Source organism: Herpailurus yagouaroundi, unplaced genomic scaffold (assembly GCF_014898765.1).
Source record: "Herpailurus yagouaroundi ecotype Mexico unplaced genomic scaffold, PumYag 186, whole genome shotgun sequence".
In the NCBI taxonomy this organism is placed as follows: Eukaryota; Metazoa; Chordata; class Mammalia; order Carnivora; family Felidae; genus Herpailurus; species Herpailurus yagouaroundi.
The window spans coordinates 47,750,906-47,768,732 of NW_024412417.1; the positions used below are offsets into that span (position 1 = coordinate 47,750,906).

The 17,827-nt window shown below is 58.7% G+C and overlaps 1 protein-coding gene across 2 annotated transcripts in view; it reads left to right on the forward strand.

Annotated features, from left to right (window-relative positions):
- The window catches only part of CYP11B2 (cytochrome P450 family 11 subfamily B member 2), a 5,480-nt gene extending 3,605 nt beyond the window's left edge, over nt 1-1,875 (forward strand). The window contains exons 6-9 of one of the 2 annotated variants that reach the window (XM_040494864.1): nt 295-461; nt 892-970; nt 1,068-1,265; nt 1,495-1,875. In XM_040494864.1, coding sequence (XP_040350798.1) covers nt 295-461; nt 892-970; nt 1,068-1,265; nt 1,495-1,608 — 558 coding nt within the window. In that variant the 3' untranslated portion in view covers nt 1,609-1,875. The remainder of the gene's footprint in view (nt 1-294; nt 462-891; nt 971-1,067; nt 1,266-1,494) is intronic. The other variant, XM_040494865.1, reaches the window with a different exon arrangement.
- The last annotated feature ends 15,952 nt before the right edge of the window (nt 1,876-17,827 follow it).

Genomic DNA, 17,827 nt, shown 5'->3' on the forward strand with positions numbered 1-17,827 from the left:
ACGCACCCCTGAGAGGAAGGACCCCAGAGGAGGGTGAGAACCAGGCCTCGAAGGGGCTGGAGAGGGCCTGATTCTTTACTGAGCCTGGGGACACCTTCCCTGAGGGAGTCAGGTGTTAGGTTTTAGATCCTGAGGTCCCAGATCCCTGGGATGAGCCCTCCGGGCGTCCACGTCACCGCGGATCTGAGGCGACCCACCCCCAAGGGAGGACCGTCTTCCGGGGTGGAGAGGCCCCGGGAGCTGAGGTGCGTGGCCTGGGCCAAGGTCTGAGCCCTGCACCCGTGGCTCCTGCAGACGGTCTACCCCGTGTTGATGACTCTCTTTGAGCTGGCTCGAAACCCTGAAGTGCAGCAGGCCCTACGCCAGGAGAGCCTGGGGGCCGAGGCCAGGATCTCGCAGGATCCCCAGAGCGCAACCTCGGAGCTGCCCCTGCTGCGGGCGGCCCTCAAGGAGACCTTGAGGTGGGTGTGGCAGGCCCCGGCTGCCGCCTCTGTCCTGGCCCCACTGTCTGGACAGCAGTGCTCAGGGAGCCTGCGGCCAGGTCCCGGGGCTGAGAAGCGGCTTTGCCCAAGATGCAACCCTGTACCTCGTCCCGTTCTCCCGAAAGGGTTAGGAGCTCTTCTCCCCCTGGGCTCCCACTTCAACGTCCCGGGCCCCATCCTCGGCCGTGTCCGCCATGTCCGGGGGCTGCTCCGGCTCAGGGAACTTTGTCTGACTCAGGAAGTGCAAGGAAGCAGCTCCTCGTGATCTAGGCTTCCCGGTGCCAGAGGCGACCCGGGAGGGTGGCTGGCAGCTCCCCCAGGCCGGCGCATCCTGGGATAGGAAGGTGGCCGAGGGGACGCGAGGGTCCCAGGGACAGCTGAGGACCCTGTCGGGTGCCCCCATCCACAGGCTGTACCCCGTGGGGATGTCTGTGGACCGAAAGGTGGCCTCGGACGTGGTGCTGCAGAACTACCACATCCCGGCAGGGGTGAGTGAGGCCCCACAGCCCCTCCAGCAGACGCCAAGCCCGCGTGACCTTCTCACTCCTGGGGCCACCGACCCCGCCCCTCCCCACCTCTCCGCAGACATTGGTCAAGGTGCAACTCTACTCCCTGGGTCGAAACCCCTCTGTGTTTGAGAGGCCCGAGTGCTACCATCCCCAGCGCTGGCTGGACAACAGGGGCTCTGGCACCAGATACCCCCACCTAGCCTTCGGCTTTGGTCTGCGCCAGTGCCTGGGGCGGCGCCTGGCAGAGACAGAGATGCTGCTGTTGCTGCACCACGTGAGCGGGCCTGGGTGGCCCGGGGGCGGAAGGGGATGCGACCGGGCGGGGCGGGGCCTGCGGGTGGGCGGGGCCTGGGGGTGCCGGGTGGCCTGCCTGGGGACCACAGGCCTCTCCTTCTCCTCCGCTGCGCCTGACCCGAAAGGTAGGGTCCAGAAAGGCGGGGGAAGGTGGACCAGGACATCGGGGTTGACCATTTGGCCAGGTGGAACCCGTGCCTCTGTCCTAGGTGCTGAAGAGCTTCCTGGTGGAGACGCTCAGGCAGGAGGATGTAAAGATGACCTACCAGTTCGTGTTCGTGCCCTCCACCCACCCCCTCCTCACCTTCCGGGCCATCAACTAGTCACGTCACCGCGCCGTCGGGCCAGCGGTGCTGCCAGCCCCCTTCTGCCTGCCCCCGGCCACCCTTGTCGTCTCCCACGGACCCTGCTTCTGGAGCCACGGCACTGTCCGGCCGGCGCCTCGCACCGAGGGGCAGGGGGGTGAATCTGGCCGCAGGTCCTGCCTGTGAGCCCAGTGCCACCAGCGCCTTCTCCAGCGAGGAGCACCATCGGAGGGCCTTGGCCCCCGTAGCCCCCAACACTAGCTCCAGGGGCTTCAGATCCGCCCCCACCCCCACCTGCCTGTCCAGTCTCATATCTCCTCTGTACTCAACCCGCCCCCACGCACAACACAGAGGTTGGCGGCCCTGTCCTGCTCACCGCCACTCCAAAGGCCAGACTCTTTGTCTGCATCGGTCTTGCCAGCCTAGACCTTGAAGCTGGGCCGTGAGTCGTCCCCCTACCTGCTCTGCTCAGTCCACTTGGGCTCCTCCCGGCCCTGCCAGTGCTCTGGGACTGTGACTGAAGCACCCAGCCGAGGGCCTGGGTAAGCAGGTCAGGAGTATCGTTTCTTACAATAGCCACCGAGGAGCTGAGGTGGACATCTGGGCCCATGAGACTCCTCTGAAAGCCGGGAGGATGGTGATCTCCTCTGGCGGGCTGCAGGGTGACCACAGAGAAGCCACCTCAGCCAGGCACAGCCACACGCTCCCTTCAACGAAGCCGTCTGTGTGCCGTGCCCGGCTGGCCTCCCACAGTGGCCCTCAGGACAGGGGCCACTCCTGACCTCATGGGAGGAAGGGGTTTTGGACAGCTGTGAGGCGGCTGGGATCTCCTAGATGGCAGGAGCGAGCAGCCTGTCCCACGCTGCCTGCAGCCAGGTGACACCCCGGCGTGGAAAGGGGCCGGGAGGCAAGGGTGAGTGGTGGGGTGGCTCTGCTCCCCCTCCTTCCCCACCCCCACCTCCCTGGGGGAGAAGCGGGCACTCAGCTCACCGCAAAGCAGTGACGGAGGGGCCGCACATGCGCCGGGCCAGCCCCGGGCGCCCGCCGAGTGGCCCGCTGGCGTGTGTTCCCTGTGCGGACTCCCTGGAGGAGGAAAGGGCGTGCACCCTCCTTGCTGGGCCCGGTGCAGGAGGGCTGCTGCCGGGAGGAGGTCTTGTCCGTGCCCCAGCCAGGCGCAGCTGAAGGGCACGTGGAGGCAGGAAGAGAGGGCCCTGGGGACCTGGGGACACACGGGCACAAGCTGGAGCCTGGGCTTGCCACGCCGGCCCAGCCCTTCTCCCGCCGAGCTGTGAGGTCTTCCCGTGGGCACTCTATGCAGCCATTCCCCTTTCGCAGGCCCCAGGGAGGCAGGGGGGCCTTGGGAAAGCGCAGCTGCTTCACCAGGCGCTCAGCAGGGGGATTGTGGCTCCTGCCACTGCCAAGTCTCCTTCCCTGAGGCCCTGCCCTGTGGGGACACCTGCTGGCTGCTGGCGGGCAGGCCCGGAATCCAAACTGCTCCCCCGGAGGCAGTGTGTGTGAGTCCCTCTGTGCAGCAGGGCACAGGCTCTCCTGATCTCCATGGCAGCCCTGGCAGGTGAGCACCGGGACTGTCCCCGTGTCGCCCGCGGCAAAGCCGAGGCTCAGAGAATCCGTGCAGCCGCACGGCCTCGCAGCTCATCCCTGGCAGAGATGCCAGCGCGACCCCCGCCGCCGGGCCCTCCTCTCGAGGCCTGGGTGCCTCCTCCGCCTCGAAGGACCTTGGATCGAGAGTGGCGTCGCACATCTTGCAAACATCCTGCAGTGAAAGCGTCTCACGGTCGTTTCCTGCTTCTCTGTGCTCCTCCAGCCGTGCTGTATGAGTGCTTCGTGGGGGTCCCTTTTCGTGTAACCTGCGTGCCATCTCCTGAGGCTTGGCTGTGGGTGTCCGTTGGGCTCTTTCTAAAAATCCTTCCTCTTACCGCGAGACACCGTGCTTAAGAATCATCATCTTATGCCTTGTCATTCTTTCCATACACAAATAGCCTTGCCTTTAAAATCCGTGACCTCCGAGGGCAGCTGGGTGGCTCAGTCGGGTGTACATCCGACTTCAGCCCAGGTCATGATCTCATGGTTTGTGGGTTCGAGCCCCACACGGGGCTTTGCACTGACAGCATGCAGCCTGCTTTGGATTCTCTGTCTCCCTCTCTGTCCGCCTCACTGTCTCTGTCTCTGTCTCTCTCTCTCTCTCTCAAAAATCAACGTTAGAAAAATTCTCAAAAATAAAGTAAAATTCAAATGAAATAAAATAACAAAAACCTGACGTCCACTCCCGGGACATCTGGTCTCCCGGCAGGTGGGGCCTGGGCCCAGGCTGTGCTCCACCTGAGCCTTTAGGTGGCCTCTTCCTGTTACCCGAGCATGGTCCCTTGCCCAGGGCCACGTTTATGTGAATTACTCAGCCTGGGGGGCCCCCGAAGGCTCCGCTGGTGCAAGAAGGATCCTCAGCCAACCTGAGGGCATTCATCCGCGTTCTCAGGCGGGAACATAGTCCTCCTCAGCCCCAGCCTGGTGGAGCTCAGCTTCCTTCTCTTCTCTCGATGCTGCTGGGCAGAGTTTCTGCACCACGTCGTCCATTCTCCGCAGTCCTGCCTTCCCGGGGGCTTCTGGTCCCATCTTCTGATCCTGCCTGGGCCTCTGCCTCGCATCCTTTCCCTCACAGAACTGGACCCACACCTGTCCCCGGGGGCTGCTGTGCGGGCTGCTCCCTAGTCTGTGATTCTTCTCATTTCGGGAATTAGGGGCCCTCTCTTGTCTTTTCACGCAAGTTTTCTTGTACGAGTTTGTGATTATTTATAGTTGCTGGAAGGGGAGAGACTTTCAGAGCATCAGCCTCATGATTTCGCCAGAGTTTGCACACCCTTGCTGGGGCACAGAAGTGGAGGGTTGGCGTCGGACACTCTCGTGGCTGACCCGGGGGAGGACCGGGCTGACTGTGCGTGTGGCCCCACCTCACCGCTGCTGACCTGAAGTCTCACTTTCTTTGCAAATGTTTTTTCACTTTCCTGCAGAAATAACTGCCTACTTTGCAAGAGAGGTCCTGCGGTTCCTGGCTGTTGGCCACAACGGGAATGCCTGCCAACGTGCCAAACGGCCAAGTGCACATTTCCATCCCGTCTGTCGGCATATTTACTGGGAGCTTCTGCACAGCAGTCACTGTGCTGTGCAGATGTGTGAAAGATACATTCTTGGCCTCGGTGCACTCCGAGACCAAAGTATAGAAATAGGTGTCATTGTATTTGTTTTAATAATATTGGCATTCAGAAATACACACCACAAAATTGTCTTTCAATAAAAGGTTTGCTAATTTTTGGCATGTCCATTTTGGGGATTGAATGTCTAGTTGTTGACTAGCCGACAGTCAACCGAAACCAGAGGTAAATATCTAAGTGTTCTTGTACGATGATGCTCACCGTGTGTTAACTAACAAGGGACAGTTACACTGGCGTGTCCCTGGGTTCACACATTCCTGCAGTTACACTCACCCATGCTCACACTCCTGTTCAACCCTACACAAACGTGTATTCTGTTGTAAGCAGAACATTAATAGTGAAGAGAAAAGTCTAAAAGCCTCTAGAAATCATAGACAAATGTCCGCTGAATTTGTCGTGATGACACAATTAGATGTCAGAAAACAAGAGAACAGTATGTTCAAAGTGCACACGGAAGACAAGTAACAACATAGGAGCCTAAACACAGTTAAATGCACATTCACCAACACATGCTGAGGGAAGCAGGGGTGACAGACCCAGAGCCCCACGGAAGGAACTAGTGAGAATTGGCTTTCAAAAGAAAAAAAAAGGAGGGGGCACCTGGGTGGCTCAGTCAGTTAAGCATCCGACTTCAGCTCCAATCATGATCTCACGGTTCCTGGGTTCGAGTCCTGTGTCGGGCTCTGTGCCGACAGCTCAGAGCCTGGAGCCTGTTTCACATTCTGTGTCTCCCTCTCTCTGACCCTCCCGTGTTCATGCTCTCTCTCCCTGTCTCAAAAATAAATAAAACGTTAAAAAATTTTTTTTAATAAAAAAAATTAAAATTAAAATTAAAAAAAGAAAAAGAAAAAGAAAAAAGGAAAGCGAACTAATACGTGGATATAAAATGTGAGCATGACCACAGCAGCCACTGCAATTCTGTGGCTACACTAATCAGTCACTGACGGTGGAGAGCCTATGAGCCACGCCCCCACCGCACTGAACTTTGAAACCCTTGGAAGGTCCCGATGCCATCAGGTCCCGGCTCTGATGTGTCTTCATCAGTAATCAAGATCAGCCCGTCTTAAAATAAAATAATCAGCTGGTGTTGACCTTCAGTATATGCCAAGGACACTGTGTTGATGTTAAGCCTTTCATCTGCGCCATCAAGGGCTCCCGGACAGTGACGGATGCGGCCCCTGATGACAAGCTGCGGGCAACCCTGCGGGGGGCCCAGGAAGTCTGAGCAGTTTTAGCTACAGCCCTGTGAGCCTGGACAGGCGGTTTCACCCCTTCTGGTGCTCCGGATGTTTCCTTAATCGGCAGAACAATACTGAAGGCGTAAGTAAGGGCAGCGGGTATAAGGATACAGCACTGGCGAGTTACCTGCTCCACACTTTATAGGCTACGATGGAGAATCAGGCATTAATTAATCCACCTTATCCATCAGCTAATGGAGGCCCGAAATATGAAGATCTTTGCCTGAGGACACAAGACAAGCCTGTGAGACCCTGAGGACTGGAACGCTCGTCCCTGTGGCTGCCCGGGCTCCTCCTGGGCTTGTCCACAAAGCCAGGCAGAGGGAAGCGTTCCTGCCAGTGGGGGCGGGGAGGTTAGGGACCATGAGGAAGACCCGCCCTGGGGAAGGAGACCCCAGGTACACCCCTGGGTCCGACTGGGACCGACTCTGGGGTTCAGTGGAGTCTGCATTCCCTCCAGCCCTTTCCACCTTCTCCCACATGTGAGTCATGCGAGGAACCTCTGAGCAGCCCTCTCCCCCAGCAAACTGCACTAACACACCCCCTCCAGAGACTGACACCAACTTGTACCCACCCACCCAGGGACAGTGTGCGCACACGCACTGCTCAGTCCCCACGATCACCAGGCCAGGTGCTGGCTGCTCTACTGACCCCCAGCACCGTCAGGGCCTCTGTCCAAGGGGTCCTTCCAGTGCACCAGCGGCTTCCCACCCAGGTGGGGCTTCCAAAGGTCCGGGGTCCACTGCAAACTTCACAGTCCTCTTCCAGCAGCCCCTGGAGGAGACTTTGCTTTCCTGCATCTAAATAAGATTCTTATCTGTTTCTCCCAGAGAGAAGATAAGGCGGGAAACACCTGCCACAGAACAGCCACCTGGAACCGCTGTCCTTCCTTCCAGGTGAGATCTGGGAGGGGCGATGGCAGCCTGGAGGGAGGGGCCCCGCACACCTCGGATGATTCAAGTCCCTGGGAGTGTGTGCACAATCCCTTGTGGCAGATGCCGCCGGGAGGAAGACCCAGACGTGGGGAGCCACTGGCCTGGTGTCTGCTGGGGCGACGTGCCCTGGTCACCACCGGGGACCCCAGGAGGGGCAAGGCTGATTCCTGGGGCAAGAGGGGGTGGCACTCACGGATCGGTTGTCCGTCTGGGGAGCACTGAGCCCAATTACAGGAAGCCCTGGGGTTCCAGAATGGTCCACACCAGGCCCTGGTCTCAGTCTGGGAGGAGGGCCAGATGTCCTGACAGTCCTCCAGGAAGTGACCCATGTCTGGACATGTTCCCACTGAGGCCAGGGGCCAGGCATGGCTACAGGAGTTCCACTGGGGACCCCACCCCTGCTGAACACCACTCTGTCTAGTTGGGGTTAGGATCCAGTGCAGCAAAGAAACCGAAAGTCCCAAGACATGTCCCTCCCCATTCCCCCAACACCAGGCACCCCCACGAGGCTTCCATGGCCGGATGTTAGCTTCTTAGCGACGCGTCAAAGATGCAGAGACAGTGCCCATCACTCCAGGAAGGGCTCTGAGCCTGTGGCAGGTCCCGACTCAGCAAGTCCTCTCCACAAACACCACTGTGGTACCCGGTTTTGGAGACGCAGCTGGGGCTCAGAGCCGACACAGGCAGTAACGGAGGGTACCTGGGATCCGGTCCCTGGCCACCGGAGGAAGCACTCCTCCTCTGTCCCAGACGAGGCCCAGGAGGCCACTCGCAGGGGCTGAGGTCTGACCGGGGCAGGGAGCGGCATGCCATCTGGGAACGCAAACCCTGCCCTCTCAGGGGAGCTCCACTGTGAGAACGCCCCATAGGTGACTCCTGTGGATGGAGAAGGACTGGGGTCCCCGACCCGGCCTTCTTCGTGTCCCCCCGCCAACACCCCTACCTTGCTGCCACCCGCAAGGCCCACTCCGACCCCTCCTCCCTGTTCTCCACACCGGGACCTCTGACTGTCCTGCTCTTCTCCTGCTTATGGGATCCAGCACCCCCGGGGCGACCTCTCCGTCAGGCAAAGGAGGCAGGGGGCCCATGGTCTGAGATACCTTTGGGGCCCAGGGAAATGTTTTCATTTAATTTTGTTAAACGACAAAGAAAGAGTCATAATAAGAATGTATACGTGATAATACATATAATAATGTCAGAATCCAACCTGGAGGGGTGTTGCCTCTGTACCGGGGCAGTCATAGAATTGTGACTTTTTCTTTATGAGACAAGAATCCATGGCCCTGGGCCCATGAAATCTCTAACGCAGCCTGGGGCAGCCTCGACAACTCACAGTCAACTTTTCCACTGAGACGCTTTAGTGATACGTCCCCGCACACAAGAGACACCGCATTTCTGGATATCTCTGTCCCTGCCTCTCTCCCTCTGCTGGTCTCACCCACACACACGGGCACACCGTTCTCCAAAGGACATCGTGAATGACTGTGTTTTAGAAGCTGTATTTGCACGACCAGCAGCTCATTGAGGCATTGAGCCCATGTTCACTGAGCTCCCACTACTCACCGAGTATGTTTGTGCATTTTGTACGAGTGTTTGGGATACAGAACAGATTCCAAAGCAGAACTTTTCTCCATGGAGTGTACGTTCTAGCGAGAGGGGCAGCTCAGAGGGGACAAGCCATGGGGTGTGTCCACAGTGCTGTGAGCTCTGAGGGTGGGGTGGGGGCCGGGGGTCGGGCGAGGACAGGTGCACCGGCTCAGCGGAGTTGAACAAGTCTCTCATGAGGTCACCATCTTTTCATCTTATTTCCAGGTTTTTATTGTTTTTTTTTTTCCTTAACAGGGAAGCGGGAGACTGAGATGCCTCTTTGAGGAGACACATGAAGCCACAAGGCAGAGAGGCCACCCAGAAATTCCGTTACAAATCGTGAGTCTACCAAGGCGGGAGAGTAGCCCGAGGGGAAGGGTCTTCGGGAAGGCGGGTGGCACCGAGCGCTGGTGGTGGAGGAAGTACGTTGGGGACTGAAACTGAACCCTGGGTCTGCATCGTGGCGGCCCAGGCGACCGTGAGCAAAGCAGTATCGGGGGGGGGCGCGGGGCGCAAATCTAGATCAGGTTCCAGAGGAGGAGGTGTAGAAACAGTACCTAGAGACGATCTTCTCGCATTTTTCTATAAAAGAAAGTAGAGAGACGGTGGGGAGGACAGCTGGACAGGGCACTGACATTCAGGAGAAGAAGGGCGTCATCCCAGCGCATCGCTACACCGAGGGGGGCCAACGCGTTCCAGAGAGCGCCGGCAAGTGCTGGAGCCGTGTCCTTGAGCAGATGAGAGGGACGGGGGCCCACTGGGGCGACCGGAGGGACGAGCCGTGGGCACGGTGTGTGGCCTCCTCTGAGGACGGCCTCGGTGTCCTCAGTGAAATGAGAAGCAAGGCCACCGGCTGAGTGCGGAAAGGTGAGGACAGAGTGGGGCCTGCGGATTGTCTCATGGGGAGGAAGGGCAGCTGACGCACGTTCTCCTGATGCGCAGGGCGGAGCAGGCACGAGGGGCAGGACACAAGGGAACAAGGACCCGGTCTTGCTGTCACAGAGTGTTTGGTCCAGTGGGGCTGGGCAGTAGTCACTGCTCCTGAGGGGTTCCCGGCCCCCAGCACGGCCCCCCAGCGTATCCCACACAGGAAAGAGTGCCCTTGGGGGAACCCCCACAGCCTTGGACACAACTGCGAAGAAAAGAAAGAAACAGAGGCCACTGTAGCTGGCGGAGAACTGGCGGGCCCCCAAATCCCCGCCTCACGTCACGTTCCGTCAGCACCCAGTGGAGCAGTGGAGAGCGGTCTGGTCAGAGCCGGGGGCGGGGGGAGGGGGGGTGGGTAGAGGCACCCCAGGCGCCCCGCGCTTCCGTGAGGGGGGCTCTGGGTGGGTCAGGGAGGTGCACGGAGGGGAATATTGATCCCTTCTTAGGGGGAGCCAGGCCAGGCCAGGAGGCAGGAAGTGGAGGAGCCGGATGGACGGAGACTGGTGCTCGCTGACCACTGATGAGCATCGGGGCGCAGACACGGCCATGGCCACGAGGTAACTCAGAGCACTAATGGCGCTCGGGGAAGACACCGGACAGGACTCAGATGCTCGTCAGAACGGCTGGCGGAGGGCCCCTGAGAAGGTGGCCTTTGACACGAGCGAGGGAAGGGAAGCCACACTCACCACCGTCCACTTCGAGCCAAAGCCAAGGCCTCAGGCCGGTCCAGAAACAACTCCCCTTTTTACTGAGCATTTCTCAGCCACTGCGTCATCCACCGGCCGTGCGGCCACCTCAGTGGCAGTGAGACCTCCTGGCTTCTCAGGCTGAGGGGAGCGGACTTGGGCGCACGCCCTCCAACCCCCCGAGCCCGAGAGCGGACAGCGGGGTGCTAGGCCTCCCGGGCGCTAGAAAAGCCTCCTCGGGCCCTTCCCGAGGCAGCGACCCTCTGCCCTCCCTGGGCAGACCCCGCTGCCCCCTCCCCTGCAGGCCCCAGTAAGGACGAGGCCATGGTGTTGCTGTGATGCTATCTCAAGAGCCTGTGGTTTTGCGGGTTCAGAGAACTCTTCCTTGGTCGCGGGCAAGCTGCGTGCAAAGGGGCTGTGGGGTGGCAAGGACTTAGCGCAGGGGACCCAGCCAGGCCCCCTCTGACAGAGTGGCAGGTAGTGGTGTTGCGGGGCTCCAGGGGCGGGGAAACCAGGAAGAGCGGAGCTTCAGGAGCTCACTGGGCTTCTGGGTCTTTTTCAGGAGCCATCGGGCAAGTGGGGAGAGGGATGCCCGGGGACTGCCTGCGGGACCGCGCTCCCGTCCCACGCGGTGAGGCAGTGACCCAGGAGTCCTATGCCGCTCTCCGAGGAGGCGTCTGCACACATTTCTCAAGGGATGGATGCCGTTGCCCCAAGGGTCCCGCGCTGCCCATCCCACTCAGGCGCCGTGCCTCCTGCCTGATCTCTCTTTCTGTTCACAGAAGACCTTGGCCTCCAGCACCCAGTTCCTGACCTCATCTGATGGTCTCCAGCGACCCCGTCCCAGGACCTCATCTGGGCACCTGCCATCTGCCAATCGTCCGCTCCCAGACCCGAAACCCCACTTGTCGAACAGGATCCCCCAACATTTCTTCTAGGATCTTCCCCCCACATCCACCCACGGCCGCGTTCAGCCTTTCGGGCTCCTTGGCTTTGCCTTGTTTTATTGTTTTCTCCCTGCCTGAGGGTGCAGTCTGTCAGACCTTCCTGTTCTACCCCACCCAGATCTCACGGTCACGGATTTCTCCAGCAGGCTGTTCCTGCAGCCCTCACACCCTGAAGACCCCTGTTAAAACACTACAATTTGGTGGCCTGGTGAAGCGAATGAGTCAGCTATTGGCCGCAAGTTCGAGCCTTTGTCACCATCAGATTCATGATCTTGAGGAAGTCACTGGCCTCATCCACATCTACACCCTCAGGTACATGAGAATGCTGTAATGAAGCCCGAACTGGGCACCGTTTTACGGATCGCACCTTGAAAATAGCCGGCATGGAATGAGAGCACTCAGTAGACGCTAGAGTCCCGAAGCACACTCCTTGCTCTGGAAGGAGCTCTGAAAGCGGGTGGGGGGGGGGGGGAAGCAGAGGCAGTGAGGGTTGCTCACCTGGTGCAACACACAGCCTTGTGTCCAGGTTCCGGCCAGACCACAGCCCTCCACCTGCGCAGCCTCCCCTACCCCCCTTCCCTTGACAGACAGCCCTGCGGAAAGGGGGAGCCAGGCAGAGCTCTCTCCCTCAGATGCCAGCGCCACCCCACCCCCTTGCCTCTTGAGTGGCAGCCAGGAAGGGCAGGCAGCAGCAGGAAGAAGGAAGGTGGTCGGCAGAGAGAGGGATGCCGATCCAGTGAGCAGAGAGGTCTGAGCCAGAGCCAAGCTCTGTGACAAATGTGTGTAGACCAGGGGCTCCTGCACTGTGTGCAGGCTGACGCAGAGGACCTCATGGGGTCTTGGTGTCCACGGGCCTTCCGCCATCAGCGCCAGCCCTGCCCTGCCTCCCCAGCCGTGCACAGGAGTCTCCTGGATGGTCCACGGCGGCCAGGGCACAGCTCAGGAGCGTAAAGCCTGAGGCCTGACTTACACCCCAGAGCCCCCGGTCAGGCTGGGACGCTGCCTGCACTGGGCCCTTCCTGTGGCCCCTCTTGTCCCTGTCCAGCTGCCCTCCCTCGCTGCTCCCCCAGGGATGCTTCTGGAATAAAGTTCATGCATGTGAGTTCCGCCTCAGCATCAAGAGAGCCAGACCCCAGGGTCTCCAGGGGGACTCAGTCACTTAAGTGTCAGACTCTTGACGTTGGCTTAGGTCATGACCTCACGGGCCGTGGGTGGGAGCCCCGCGTCAGGCTCTGAGCGGACAGTGAGGGTTCTCTCTCTCCCTCTGCCCCTTCCGACGCACACGTGTGCTCCCCTGCGCATGTTCTCTCTCTCTCTCTCTCTCTCTCTCTCTCTCTCTCTCTCTCAAATAAATAAATAATAAAACCATTTTTTAAAAAGAAAGAAACTATAAGAGAACCAGACCCGAAATCCAGCTGCGTGCCCCGCGTGGCCATGGGGAACAGGTGGGGATGTGTTCTGTGTTGGGTTCCAAGCCTCTGGGGAAATGCCTCCTTCTGCCTTCTGAAACCATTAAAACCCGCAAAGTAGTGTAATGGCTGCAGCAGGCTGGACAGGAAGTGCTCAGGGTGCTGGGCGTGGGGGGGTGACTTGGGTGCCCTCTGGGGAGACGGTGGCCACAGTCCCAGGTGCCAGGAGTTGGACCAGCCAGGGCACCGGTGGCCTGGCCTCCTCCTCCCCCCTGGGCAACGGGGACCAGGGCGGCCAGAGGAGGTACCCCGGCGGGGCTGGCCAGGCTGCGGCAACCGAAACTCAGACCCCCGACGGGGGCAAGGCCGAGGGTGGCGCAAGGGGCAGGAGCGTGCTCTTCATGGGCCCCTGGCACGGACCCCACCTGGGGTCCCCCTACACGGGGGAGGGGCGGGGCTTTCCACAAAGACAATACTAAACGCTGGGGGAGAAGTCGCTCAGGGTGCGGCTCCCACTTCCTTTAGTCCCCAAACCGCTGGTGAGAACCGGCGTCCAGGTCACCCTCCTCTGTATGGTAAAAGGACTTGAGAGGCTGGATGCTAGAGTGCTCGGACCGCTGTAACAAAGTGCCCCCGGGCACAGCCAGGAGGCTGCGGCAGCTGGAAGTCTGCGACCCAGGAGCAGTCAGGGGCTGGGTCCTCCTGAGCCCCACCCCCCGGAGTGTGCTTGTGTGCTTGTGTCTCTGCCCCCTTCCCCCCCCCCCCCCCGCTTCCGTGTCCTCATGTGGGCGCCACCCGCCACCCTGGGGAGGGGTGGGGGTGGGGGGTGGGGGTGTCTGTGTTCTAATTTCCCCTTCTTATAAGGCACCGACTATATTAGTTTAAGGTCACCCGTAGGACCCCATTTTTCCTTAATCACCTCTTTAAAGGCCCATCTCCAAACACAGTCACCTTCTGAGGTCCTGAGGGTTAGAGCTTCAACATCTGAACGTGGGAGGGACACAGTTCAGGCTGTTACACGAGAGGAGTGGTAGTGCCCTTGAGCTCCAAGCCAGGAGTTGGCAAGGCCCCAGGGACACCTGTGCCGGGACAAGGAAGGGGGGCCTGCTTGTACACCACGGGAGCAGGAAGGTGGCTCCTTGTGAGTAAAAGAAATTAATCTTACTCAAGGGAGGTCTGGCCCCTGCCCTCGGCTGCTGGGAGGTCACCGCCAAGCCCGGGGACATCCAGAGTCCAGCGTCCTTGTTTCCCCGGGGCTCTGGGCCACACGGGATCGGCTCGGCCTCCCGAGGGGCCGGAGACTGAGGTCAGCCACGCGGGCAGTGAACCAGGTCTACGCGACGGAAACCAGATAAAGGCCTCGCACGCCGGGGCTGGGGGCTTCCCCGGTTGGCGACGCTGGTGCGTGCCATCACGTCGCTGCCAGGGGAGCCAACGCTGCCCACGGCCCCACGGGGAGGGGACGGTTTGCACCCTCCTGGGCCCTGCCCGGTGCGCCCCTCCCCCTGGCTGATGGTGGTGTGTGTCCTTTCCCCGCGATAAACCGTGACTGCGAGCGTGACGCCCCCCGGGGGTTCTGGGAGTCCTCCTGGTGGACGACCTAACCCGAGGGGGTCCCAGGACCACTTCCCAACTTGACAGGGTCACGGCAACTGTCCACCACCTCCTAAAGTGGACGCGAAGTGAGTACGATCAAGAAGGCCTGTCACAACACACCTGACAAGGAAGGGAAAACCAACAATGAAGAAAGAAGAAAGGGGGCCTTTCTGCTCCAAAGCCCTGAGCCCACACGGACCCGCCATGGGAGACCTGTACATTAATTACCCAACTGGCAGCTCTTAGCAATGAACTCGGAAGAGTTAAAAAATAACAAAAAAGAGTCCCAGAAATTACTCTCTGTAGGTGAGATGGAGGCACCGGAGTCCCGCGAACCCCTAACAATGCAGCACAGGTCCCATCTGGCCGCCAGGACTCAGCGGTGGTCCGGCCGCCGCGTGGCCTCCCGGGGTCTCCACAGCGCCAAGCACACCCCGCTCACACATTTGACCACGGCTTCTGGGCTGGAGAACTTCCACCGACTTGCAAACATGCCGAAGCCTCTCATCTTCAAACACACACACATATGCATGTACACGTCTGCGTGCATTCCTATGTACGTGTGTATGCACATCCGTACACACATACCTGTATAGATTCATCCATACACTTGACATTCAAGTAGTAAGAATAGCAAACAAAAATCACAAACTTTCCTCTGTATCAGCAATAAGCCCTTAAACATCATGACTTTTAAAATCAGTCGCAATGAAGGCGTCTGGGTGGCTCAGTCGGTTAAGCGTCCAACTCTTGATTTCCACTCTGGTCATGATCTCACGGTTTGTGTGCTGGAGCCCCACATTGGAGTCTGTGCTGACGGTGCAGAACCTGCTTGGGACTCTCTCTTTCTCCCTCTCTCTCTGCCCCTCCCCCATGTGCACTCTGAAAAATAAATAAACATTAAAAATTAAAAAAAAAAACTGGGTACAGTTTGGGGCCCTGAAATGAAAGAATCTCTAAGACATGTTGTCGGATTTTAAAATCAAAGCACGAAAAAATCAAATCAAATCAAGGCATGTTACAACCCCATTGGCTCCACAAATTAACGTGAGGATGGAGAGAAGTGCGTGGTGGGTAAATGATCAGAAAGGGGCTGGAAGTCCATTCCCTAAACCGCGACCATGGGCTGCACCCTCGCGCTACCCCTCCTGGTAAAAAGGACCCGAGGAAAGACAGCCAAAGTGTGATGTCTCGGTACCCTCCCCACGAGTGATTTCTCACCAGGTTTTTCCCAGCACCTGTCACTGGGTTGGTGGCCCCTTGTGTGAGTGAGCTCCTTGGGGGCAGAGGCGCCATTCTCCCCAGTGCTCTGGGCCAGGTGCGGGCAGGTGCACAGGGAAGGCTAGTCAGGTAGAAGAAGTGCATGGTGTGGGGAGAGGCAGGACACAGCAGAGACCCCTGACACCGTCCCCTCCCTGCCTGCTCTCCCCAAGGGTGTCCTTTGGGTCTGACCTCTGATGAGGCCCGCGGGGGTCGGCTGCATCCAGGGCAGGAGGGAGGCTGGTTTGACGGCCAGGCCAGGGGCAGAAAGTGCAGATGAATCTTCAAGCCTCTATCTTGTTCCCTTGTTCCCAAGGGCAGAGCTGTCCTGTCCCTCCTGTCCACCAGCAGGTGGGGCCAGCGGTCAAGTTCCAGAAAGTAAAGTCGTTGTGGCTTTACCAGTGGTAAAAATCCAGCTTGCCAAATTTACAGCAATCACAATACCTGAGGTCCATTCCAAGAGTGTGTGGTGTTTTTACCCGCTTGTCCACTTTTGACCTTTCTGGGGCCATTGTAGCCTTTTATTCTAACGACTCGTCTTTCCGATTTCATGTCACGCCCGTTTGTTGCAAGCTACTGATTGGAAAGCGGGGGCCAGCCTGAGCCTGTGAGCTGTCTGTGCCCCCACACCCAGCGTCAGGAGCATGGAGGAAGGAAGGAATTACAAGCCGGAGACGTGCTGTCTCCAGCCGGGGAAGCACGGCACCCCACGCGCCGTGGGCGGCGAGAGCAGGAGCCGGGAGGAGACTCCCTCACTTTGTCGTTGAGACCCAGATGGATGGGAGTTCTGCGAAACCACTCGGCTGCAGACAAACCTGCTTTTGCTGTGGGAGGGACTTTCTGAGCATTTAAGGAAAGGCTTTATACTTTCCATGATAAAAGATGCCAATCTGATACATCAACAAAATTTACAAGTATATGGAAAACTGAGAGAAATATATATGACAGAGGATTTTTATCTTTGATATATAAGCAATTGTTAAAATTGCCATGTAGGCAAATAATAGGAAGTAGGGGCAGGTGACTCATGAGCAAAGGCCCGAAAATGACCACTATTCTTTGAAGGGCTCAGCTCCCCCCGCCAATAAAAATTTCAAACAAGGAGTCACTGCTTCACCCAGCTCCTGCCTTCGGTTTTATTTGGTTTTCTGTCATAAAACCCCAGTGTTGTACAGAGTTAGGATTGCACACTGAGGAAAACTGCAGACAGCTGTGGATTCTTCTAGAAAGCAGTCGGCTAATCTGTGCCCAAAGCTCTAGACTGGTTCCCAGTCTCCGACCTAGTCATCCCAATTTGAGAAAGTTATTGAAAGGTAATAATCAAAACTGCAATGTGTACAGATCTGAACGAAGTCAAGAGAGAGGGATGGTACAAAGGGAAGAAACAGTCATTTTTCAGAAGATTAAGAAACGGACAGAGGCTGTGGGCCTGGGCCTGGAGGCAGCGAGGGGAAGCAGGCGGGGGTGGGGTGGGGGGGGGCGGCGGCCTTGGAACAGGCTCGACGGGTGGTCGAGTCCCTGGGTCACAGGAGAATTCAGCACCCTGGACAGCAGGAAGAACCCACGGCAGCACATCCATCCGCCAGGGTCCTGTAGCGCCCCACGTTTGTGTCCACTCTCTCCCGGCCTCTTTACGGCCGGAGGTCCCAACAGCCTGCGCCAAGCCTTCCAGAGTACTCTCCCATCCTATGGGGATGCACAAGAATGAGTAAGTGGGATCAGGGCTCTGCATGCTCCCAGGGTCAGGGCCCAGAACGTGAGCAGGGTCAAGTCTTAGACCCACTACCCCGCTCTTCTCCCTCTTCCTTTCCCTGCAGCCTATACCCTCCATTCAGTAATTACAGCCATCCTTGTTATAAACTGAGCATTTCCTTGCGGGAGCGGCCCGCAAGGACCCTCTCCTTCACTCGTCTTAAGGACCTTGGGATGGCACAATGGTCTCATTCCCATTTTGGGAGAGGAAGACTGCGGACGAGGACAGTTACAGTGTGTGGCCGATGCAACTGTGTGTACCTGGATTTGAAACGGGGGCTTCTTGGGGCGCCTGGTGGGCTCAGTCAGCATAGCACGTGACTCTTGATTTTGGGGTTGTGAGCTCGAGCCCCACACTGGGTGCAGAGATTACTTAAAAATAAAGTCTTTTTAGAAAAGGAAATGGGGTCTTGTCAGACTCTCCTGATGGCACCAGCCGCTCCGGACCCCACGCGCTCACTGTGAGCTGCCCCCACCTATGTCCCTCCAGAGGGTGGTGCTCACCCCTCCCCGAGCTCTGGCAGAGCCCGTGTTCTCCCTGCAAGATGTGGGCTGTTAGTGCTGCCTGGGCTGGGGGAGACAGAGCTGGCGGTCGGGGGCCGAGCCCGGGTCCTGCCCTGCCCTCCCACGCCACAGCCTCACAGTCCTGGGCCAGTCTCGAAAGCCTGCCAGA